Raw genomic sequence first — 10,450 nt, 5'->3', positions numbered from 1 at the left:
GCTTGTTTGTGCATGAGAATGCAGTGGAATACAGGCATAGATATTTGGATAATTCAACCACTATGGCATACCTCGACAATCTTTCTTTACTATGATCCCCCTTGCCTATACAAAAGGATTGAGCTTTTCAACTAACGTCCCCTTATCCGGCAAACTATTCTACACTAGTTTCCAATACTTCTATTTGACATTCCTCCATCTCCACCCCCTCAGTGACCATGCAGACTTGTATCTCACCTTCGGATATCATCTCCTCCTCCTATTCAATCTACCTTTCCTCCTTTACCCGTAAACTTGCTAAACAGACTGCCACACAGTCTCTAATCCCTTTAATATACTCTGTTGAGAAGCATTGACCTTGTAGCTGCTTAAACTATTGTTCACTCCCTGTTAACACACTACTTATGGTTTTAACTATAGCCACCTCTCTTAAAGGTTTATGAGCAGTTTTAAAAAGACAACATTCCACATGGGAAATTCTTACATTTTCTAATTGCCCAGGCTTCTGCTAAGGCCTCTTTCTTGGTAACAGAGTAAATTAAGTTGGACCCTTTGAAAACTATGTTTGAGAATGTAATGATACTATCATTGCCATATACTGTTTGTCCAATTATTAATCTGTAAGAGATGACATTCCTTGCAATACTGCACACAAATTTAGGGTGAAACCTACAAAGAATGAGTGCCTTGAACAGACAGTCCTGGCTTCTCTTAAAATCCCTAACAAATGTCTATAGATATCTGCCAACCCTAGAAAGGACAATATTCTTAGCCACTAATGTGTCATCTATACTGTGCATCATGCTGTCCCTTGTTTTCTTCATTCTCCACAGAGGCAAAATATAAATTCATCTTACATTTAAAATGTTCTTTATTCATAGTGAGTTTTGGAACTCAAATTAGACCATACTTTTCTTAAACTAAAACCGTGCCCTTCACATCCTTCCCAACATGAGCACTTCATTGTAGAAAAACGAACCCCTCACAGGTGCATTATTGAACGACGCTTGAATACCACTGCGCTGGGCGCCATGTGAACTGGCATCCTGAGAGAAAGCATAGGTCCCTGAAGGTATAAAGGTGGGCAGGGCATGCAGAGGCCAAGCGCAATGTGGGAAATCCGTGACCTCTTCCAACAGCAAATTCATCTTGCTGACCTTAGGGAGAAGAAACCTATTGTCCCTGGTTTTGTTCAGACATCCTTGGTTAATGAACATCTCTGTTGCCGCAACCTCAAGAGCAAAGCATATCTGTATTTCCAAGGGTTCTATGATCATTCCTTGCGTAGACTTTTCAATTCTAAAGCCACTACTTCCCTCATGTAAACAGGTGCACACCTCAATATATGGACCATGGTAACTGGTTTCTCCTTCATTTTATAAAAATACCCCAATACAACCAAAGCCAGACTTTGAACACTTCAGGAAAGTCCACAATCTCCTCATCATATAACATGCTTTCACACACCACAGCAATCATGGACCCATATTCATACTTTGCTCCTTTTTATGTACACAACTACATACATGTACTATTTTGTATACTCTCAAACTCCATGCATGTTTCAAAGCACCCCTTGGAATTAATACATTCCCCCATGCTCTACTTCTCATACCAGGCTTCTAAAGTTGCACCTTTCTTCCAAAATTCTTTTCACAATTATTTCTAGACAGTAAACTCAAATAAGTCACATAATCCACGAGTATCCAGATGCCCAAAATAATTTAATTAGTGCCGTCTTCCAGTTCCTGCACTACATTTGTGTCGGTCTACCTTGCGTCCTACAACAACTTGCCAAATACCCTCAACAGCTTTGAACATTGTCCTAGAAAGCCCGAATACATGCCGTATTTTCATGATATCCACTACTTATGAAAAATATGTGGATTCACTATGTTCACATGTAGCTCATGAAGATAGCCTGAAAATGCTGCATGGGCAATGACTTTGTGGAGCAACATTTGCCACCTTTGCTCTACATACTTCCTTTGCCATAAACTGGTTCTTGTTGTTAATCAGGTGGGAGGAACAGGCATAACTCTGCCCACTTTGGCTCTTGCCAAGAGCTGGTGGTCCTCTTATCTTTGTATATCCTATGGTTACAAGAATGTGCGCTCGGTTCTCTGGGCCAGAATTAAGACTTCTATCAAAGGTGGACCGTCCTTTCACCATTCTTCTCTTACTCTCCCACTACTTTATATCAGCACAGAGTGATAATTCATCCATTCTTTAGTCTGCAACACAAGTGTACACGTGAATGATCATCTAGACAGCTCCGACAATATTGTAGCATACTTTCTCACACTCCTTATGCGCACCCAAACTATTAGCAAAGGACTGTGGTAACTTTGGGACTGTGGTGCAGATCAAACCTCTTCAAACCTCATTTAAAAACTTGGGCAGATGTTCTGCCCATCTGCTTCCGGACAAGGCATCACACACAATCATTCATAATGTAATAAAAATACACTGTTTCCACTAAAGCGAACTCAGTGAAGGCTCACTAGCTGCCATCAGAAACATCAGTGAAGACAATATGTTCAGCGTAGTGGAGCGGGCTGGCTGCCACTTATGTAGAGTATGCTGCCCAATATCGTGCAGGCTAAAGTATATACTTCACAGATTCATTATTTCATCCCTGGCACCCAGTGCGATCTAAATGAATAAGTAATGAAAAGGAGCATACAGTTACACATACTTATTTTGTAAATTATAAACAGTTTCTCAAGATCCACAAAATCTAAAAAGTAGTGCACAAGGAGTCTTGAAATCTCTTTTTCCAATTATTCTTTATTTGTGGTCAAATGTATCAGCCCAGCCAACGCATTTCGTCCAACATGGACTTCCTCAGGGTTGGATATATCTTTTAAAGATAACTGAAGCGATCTTCTTTTATATTTCATAGAGAACATACGCTGGGAATCCCAGTAGTGTCCGGTCAATCAAATCTTTCAAGGATTATTACCTTATAGCCATGCTGTTGTGTTCTCTGCACAAGTTCAAAAGCGGTCTTCCTCTTCGTCACCCACATGAATACAGCCCCTCCCCATAACTATTACAAATATGTCTATGTTGAAATGAGCCGTAACTGTAATTCCCAAAAGTGGAAAAATGATCTTATATTAAACTTGTATTTGTCTTCGCCTATTACTTCCATTTAATTTGAGCAATACATTCTGACCAGAACTGATTCTCTGTTTGGCTTCATATTAGCAAACCTCAAAGTTTTGCTATGTGTACCACCACTACTATCCTGTAAAATATTTCTGGTCAAAATGTTATAGCTGCTAAATAACATAACATGACATAACATAACATAAGCCCTAACACTGCACAATACAGATTTTACATACAACTTAGATGCACATTACAGATGCATAGCTCACACAGTATTCGGTCTGATACTCAAGTTATCCATATATGCTGTTGCACAATGAGGGAATGGTTTTGATAAGTTCAAGACGTGGCTCTTCCACTGAACTGCAGAACCTTCCCCCTCCAACCCCGCACCCTTCAGCGCCTTGAGACTGATACGGGTGATTACTCGCGCTCTATAAGAACCCATAAGTCATACATTGCTCTCAGAAAGTTTTTTTGTGTTAACCAGGGGGTTATGAGAATCCCCTTTCTTTTAATTGCAATTAAAAGTATTACCTGATTGATAGTCAACTTGCTATTTTGGCAGATACAAGATCTTTGCTTTCGGCCTCATCCTTTTCTTTAACCCAGTCTCAATAATTTTAGTCACTATTCACATTTGTAAGTTCGAGGCAGCAGTTCTTATCTTATGCTTCCTCAAAGCCAATGCCCTGGCCATCTTTGTGTTGTTTGAAGAGCATGCCTGCTGTTGTGGATGTATAAATGGATGAGTGTCAAGGATGTCACTATCTACTCCTAGCATTGCTGCTCACCCATCCATTCAGCTATCCATATTTCCAGTCATTCATCCATTCATCTGTCCGCCAACACCCACATTCACTGAATTACATACCACCCTAATTTGGTGGCTCATGCACCAATACTTCCACACACAAACCCTCCCGTCAATTAACAAGCTATTTCACACACAAAACCAAGACCTATTGGCTTTGCCAGTGTTTGCTCTAGTTGTAAACAAACCAGAAAATGACTATTTGTATTTAAAAAATGGACATGCAAGACACCAGCTCATTATCTACCCTTTTATGGAGCTTAGATTGTACTACTGAATATCGACACCAACAATATAGAAGTACAAGAATAGCGAGGACAGAATATTGATGTACAAAGTATCAAAAGGTAAGTGCACATAGAAAAGTATAGATTTACTATTCCTCACTCACACATCTATGTATCTTGAAGATATATGTACCACATAGTTGCATATATGTGGAATTAGGTACAGAAAATCTAGAGTTATTTAACTGATATTTGTTTTCGATATTCTGTCCCCAATATTCTGTGTGGGTTCGATATTCAGGGTGCACACCGTGTAGTCTAGTTGTGTCATACAAGTGAACGCATTGCGTACTAGTTGAGTTAAGTGCTAAAGGCTGCCATTAGGGCCTTTTGTTATCCCTGCCTCCTAGTGCTAAAAGCCCCATCTCGTCCCCCCACAGGGTTTTAATTTTCCAGCAGATTGCTAAAATGTGAGCGAGTGCACCATCTGTGGATTTTAAAAAGGTAGATTGTGTATATAGAAAATCTCTCTACTGGCTCCCCTTAGGTCATGGGTACTCACAAACTTTCTCTCGGGGGCCAAATTTACAGTGTGGTTTGTGTCCGAGGGCCGCACCGGTGGGGGCGGGGTCAGTGGGGGAGGGGGCAGGGCTAGAAGAAAAATAAACTGACCATGAGGTTGATCACAGGTCCCTGCAGCGGACGCCTTCGTCCACTGAGCCACCAGACCCGGCATACACACATTTCTCTCTCTCTCCCTCTCTCGTTCTTTCTCTGTTGCTCTCTCTCTCTCTCTCTCTCTCTCTCTCTCTCCCTCCCTCCCTCTCTCTCTCCCTCCCTCTCTCTACCTCTCTCTCCCTCTGTCTCTGTCTCCCTCCGTCTCACTCACTCTGACTGTCTCACTCACTCTCACTCCCTCTGTCTCACTCACTCTGACTGTCTCACTCCCTCTCTCCCTCTGTCTCAGTCCCTCTCTCCCTCGGTCTCACTCACTCTGACTGTATCACTCTGACTGTATCACTCTCTCTTTGTCTCCCTCTCTCCCTCGGTCTCACTCACTCTGACTGTATCACTCTGACTGTATCACTCTCTCTTTGTCTCCCTCTCTCTCTCTGTTTCCCTCTCCCTCTCTCTGTTTTTCTCTACCTTCCTCCATGTCTCTCTCCCTCTCTCCTTCCTTCTCCCTCCTTCCCTCTGTCTCCCTCTCTCTCCTTCCCCCTCCCTCCTTCCCTCTGTCTCCCTCTCTCTCCTTCCCCCTCCCTCACTCCTTCCCCCTCCCTTACTCAGAGGTCTCCCTCACTCACTCTGAGGTCTCCCTCACTCACTCTGAGGTCTCCCTCTCTCAGTCTCCCTCCCTTGATCTGTCTTTCCCTCGCTCTCCCTCTGTCTGCCTGTCTCCCTCCCTCACTCTCCCTGCTGTCTCCCTCCCTCGCTCTCCCTCTGTCTCCCTCGCTCTCCCTCTGTCTCCCTCGCTCTCCCTCTGTCTCCCTCGCTCTCCCTCTGTCTCCCTCGCTCTGCCTCCCTCGCTCTCCCTCTGTCTGCCTGTCTCCCTCCCTCACTCTCCCTCTGTCTGCCTGTCTCCCTCCCTCGCTCTCCCTCTAGCTGGCTCTGCCTCCCTCGCTCTCTCTCTGCTTCCCTCGCTCTCCCTCTGCTTCCCTGCTCTCCCTCTGTTTGCCTGTCTCCCTCCCTCTCCCTCTGTCTGCCTCTGTCTCCCTCCCTCGCTCTCTCTCTGTCTGCTTGTCTCACTCCCTCACTCTTCCTCTGTCTGCCTCTGTCTCCCTCGCTCTCTCTCTCCCTCTGTCTGCCGGTCTCCCTCCCTCCCTCTCCCTCCGTCGCTCTCTCTCTGTCTGTCTATCTCTCTGTCTCCTTCCCTTTCCCTCCCTCTCCCTCTTCAGCTCACCCTGCCTGTGTGCGCCCGGGCTGAGACAGCTTCTGGGCACACACACACACACACACACACTCAGCAAGCCAGCCAGCCGCACCCGAGCACTTAACAGGTCTTTAAAAGACCATTCGCATGCTAATGAGGCTTTGTTCACCTCTTAGGCCCCTGCAGCCCCACTCTGACGGAAATCGCTCGGCCCTCACAGAGAGTCTCTGCATCGCGCTGCAGCAGGGCTGTTTGCTGAGATTCTTTAAGAAAAAAAACAAATACCTGTACGATGTCTGCACGGTCCGCGGGCCGTACTATGAGTACCCGTGCCTTAGGTGATAGAACCCACTTTATGAGGATATATCTAGCCTTGAAATACCAATGAGGATATCCCCTTCCTTAGCTCCGCTACCAAAATACCCCATAGGTTCCTAAAAGGGACTGCAGATGTTTCGATAAATCGCTTTCGATCACCCCAGTCCAACTTCTTGAAAAGCAGTAGATAATCTGCTCATGGTTACGGATATATGAGATGCACTCCTTGTCAAAATCTGTACACTTCTTTCTTTAACAATCATCAGAAATAAAAACTATATATGTCTAGCAAACCCTCAAGATCAGTTGAAAGACAATCATTGGGATACTGTCAGACCCGTGTTCCACTTTCCACCAAAAAAGAAAAAGACTGAGAGGAGTCAGCCATTTGAGCGTACTTTTATTTGGAGCCGCTTGTACCTCAGGATACGCAGGAACTGCCCGGAGGCAAACCTGCCAGCCAGAGATGTACACCCACAAGGATTGTAGTTGTGGCTTCAGGAGCAGCAGCTCAACACTGGTCTTCCCGGGTGAGTTCAGCAAAATGGTGTCTTCTTGGTTTCTTGCAGCCTCAGGTTTCTGCTAGATTACAGCACAAACATCCACAGTCTCTGGTGCCTGGAGAGCACATGATTGGGTGAAGCCATCACCATAGCCCAGGGTCTCCACCAACTGGGGGGTCTTGTCGCACATTGGGCACAGACGGTTGCGAACAGTGGCGGATCTCATCCACACAATGAGGTTCCAGCGTTCTCCTGATGCGATGGGCAGGGCTCCATGAACGTGTTCTCCTCGGTGCACCAATCCCTGGCCAACTACGTGTTCGACTTCCACATACCTTCTTTCGTTGGCTGGAACCTAGAATTAAAACAGAAAAGTTCCTTAAACTGCCATATAATTCTCTTAAATACAGTATATAAAAGCCATGTTTTTGAGGATCACCATATTTAATTACCTGCCTCATGTCTGCAAAATACAAATTTCCTTCTGTAAACTCTTTCCCCAGTGATACATTCACTGTTACTTCCGCATTGTCGTAATGGCTGCTTAAATCCAGATCTTCTGACAGTGAGTATTTGACAACAAATGCTTTATGGCTGTCAAGGTACCGTCCCCCATAATCTGGGTACAGAATGGACGTCACTGGCTGAAGGTATTTTTCACGTAAAGGTGCAATGAATCTTTCGTCAAACCCCAGCTCGTTCAGTAGCACCTGAGGAATAAGGAAAGATAAAAATCAAGGTTAGGCTATTGAGGTCCTGTTCAGAGGTGTATAGTAATTCCCACAAGTACTGCAGAAATGAAAACTAACCCATCATGTGTATTTTGTACTTCACTAATCCCACTGCATAGCAATATTAAGCAGAATTAAGAATTTTTATTTGCCCTATAAGATAGTATCACAAAGAGCTATGGCCTAGATGTATCAAATACTTGTCGTAAAATACTTGTTGACAATTTGCGACCAGTATTTTTGCAGCCAGTAAATAATTTTATGAACTGACCTACGTATTAATAGGTCGAGTCATAAAATTCTGATTTGGAGTGGGTCGTAATCTGACTCACCTCAATTCAATTCTTACTTTATTCGGTTATTAAAACAAAACAACCATAAAAGTTCAAATAAAATCACAGTTGTTAAAAAGAAAAAAATAACAGTATGTATCAAATTCATCCAATGCACCAAATTCAACTCATCACATTTCAGAATATAATAGTTTTCCGAGATTTTTTTTTTTTTAAAAAAAACGAAGAAATCGATACAACCGTTAAAATATTGTCAAGTTTCTGTACAGCTAAAAAGGCAGGGTGACAGCGATTTATTTCCATGGTCTACAATAAGGGGACAACCCATCTTCGTCTAGGAATTGAATACAATTTGCAGAAAAAAGAGAATATGTATGTCTGATTGTTCTGACAAATCATCACAAGGACATTTATTCAAATTTTTTCGACCAGTCATTCATGGTGGGGAAGCTAAGTGACCTAAATAACAAATTAAATCTAAAACGAGTGAATAAAAACCTCTCATAGTCACTCATTTGCAAATTAACATATGGCTGCATTTTACGGAAAATCACAATTTGCTCGTGAGCAACCACAGTTTTTTTCATCATTTCTGTGGTGGTTCTGCACTCAAACAGGTATTTCAATCAATCAATCATAACACTTGTATAGCGCACTACTCACCCGGAAGGGTCTCAAGGCGCTTGGGGGAAAGGGTTCGCAACTGCTCGAACAGCCAGGTCTTGAGTTGTCTCCTGAAGGCGAGATGGTCCTGGGTCAGCCGAAGGTGGATGGGGAGGGAGTTCCATGTCTTGGCCGCCAGGTAGGAGAAGGATCTTCCTCCGGCGGTGGCTCTTCGGATGCGTGGTACGGCGACGAGGGCGAGGCTGGTAGACCGTAGCCGGCGGGTGGGCGTGTAGAAGGTCAGGCGGTCGTTGAGGTACTTGGGGCCCAGGTCGTGGAGAGACTTGTGTGCGTGGGTCAGGAGCCGGAACGTGATCCTCTTGTTGACGGGGAGCCAGTGCAGGTCTCTCAGGTGGTCGGAGATGTGGCTGCGTCGGGGGATGTCCAGGATGAGTCATGCGGAGGCGTTCTGGATGCGTTGGAGTCTTTTCTGTAGCTTGGCTGTGGTTCCGGCATAGAGGGTGTTTCCGTAGTCCAGTCGGCTGGTGACGAGTGCTTGGGTGACCGTCTTCCTGGTTTCGGTCGGGATCCATCGGAAGATCTTGCGAAGCATGCGCAGGGTGTGAAAGCATGATGAGGAGACGGCGTTGACATACACATTTCCTTCAGGACTTTCCTCAAGATGTTACACAGGGAGGATGGTTCATCATAATAATTTGCCAAACCTAAGTCAGTGAAAAACTTCTTCACATAACATAGCCACCCAATTTTACCAGCATTATCTAGTCTAGTCACATTGTTCACAATGGAGCGGTTTAATCCACATTCCTCAGTGGTCCAGATCCTATGCCATAGCAGTACCGGGGCCGCCCTTATGACGTCTTCTAAATACGGTTCCCCGAGTTCTGCATGGCAAACATATGTGGAGACACTTTTTGGAACGACTAGAAGGTATTTCATGAAGAGGTTTTCCACCACCTGTAATGGTTTTGTGTTTGCATATCCCCACAATCCTGCGCCATATGTCGCAATTGCTACGCAGGTGGCTTTATATACTATTAGCATCTCCCCAATAGGTTTCTGGCCAAATTTTTTGCTAACATTTTTTAAGGCCATAATTGATTTACAGAACAATGACTTTCTGGTCTTGATTGTGTTATTCCACAGACCCGTGTGGTCGAACAGGACTCCTAAATAAGAAAAAGTTGGGGTAAAATCAACTTGGGAAGAACCAATAAAAATTGCCTTTCTCTTTTTATGTGCACCCGAGCCACGGGGCATGGTGAAGGTTTTTGAACAGTTTATCTTTAGGTCCAAGCCTATCATGAAATCTGCAAAGGAAGTAACTATACTTTTCATGGCCAGTGGAGTTCTGGCCATCAAGACTGCGTCGTCGGCATACAAAAGTGCTGGGACTGATCTTTTCCCCACCATCGGCATATCCTTACACTCCCTTAGCAATGTAGTCTCCACATCATTAATGTAAAGCGTAAAGAGAAACGGAGCCAAGACGCAGCCTTGTCGTACTCCCCTAGCGATGCCAAATGATTCTGTGCATTCACCATTTTTTCCGTATCTAACTCTAGCGGATGCACCTAGATAAAGTTCCCGAAGGAAATTAATAATTGGTGTATCTATCCCCAGTTGTTTCATAACCCGCCAAAGTTTACTATGTGAGACACAGTCAAATGCAGACGATAAGTCTACAAAGGTTAAAAACATGCGTCCATCCTTGGCTTTTGTGTATTTTTCTATTAGGATATGCAAGTTCAAACATTGGTCAATGGTGCTGAGCCCTTTCCTGAAACCATATTGCAAATCACTAATTATTGTTTTGTTGTCAGCCACGTTTGAAGCCTATTTAAAATCACTCGACCTAAAACCTTAATGGTGGAGTCCAGAAGCGATATTGGGCGATAGCATTGACAGCTTGCTCTGTCCCCCTTTTAAAATATAGGTACTATGACCGATTCA

The 10,450-nt window shown here is 44.1% G+C and overlaps 1 protein-coding gene across 1 annotated transcript in view; it reads right to left on the bottom strand.

The window, feature by feature from the left end:
• Window positions 1-6,729: 6,729 nt before the first annotated feature.
• The window catches only part of OGFOD2 (2-oxoglutarate and iron dependent oxygenase domain containing 2), a 170,120-nt gene continuing 166,399 nt past the window's right edge, over window positions 6,730-10,450 (bottom strand). The window contains exons 6-7 of the mRNA XM_078667581.1: window positions 7,302-7,559; window positions 6,730-7,204 (exon numbers count right to left, since the gene is read on the bottom strand). Of these exons, the coding sequence (XP_078523707.1) occupies window positions 6,929-7,204; window positions 7,302-7,559 (534 nt within the window). The 3' untranslated portion in view covers window positions 6,730-6,928. The remainder of the gene's footprint in view (window positions 7,205-7,301; window positions 7,560-10,450) is intronic.

The sequence above is a fragment of the Lissotriton helveticus genome, chromosome 11 (assembly GCF_964261635.1).
Source record: "Lissotriton helveticus chromosome 11, aLisHel1.1, whole genome shotgun sequence".
Taxonomy (NCBI): domain Eukaryota; kingdom Metazoa; phylum Chordata; class Amphibia; order Caudata; family Salamandridae; genus Lissotriton; species Lissotriton helveticus.
The sequence above is the reverse complement of the archived record's forward strand: the minus strand, read 5'-3'. Positions and strand labels throughout refer to the sequence as shown.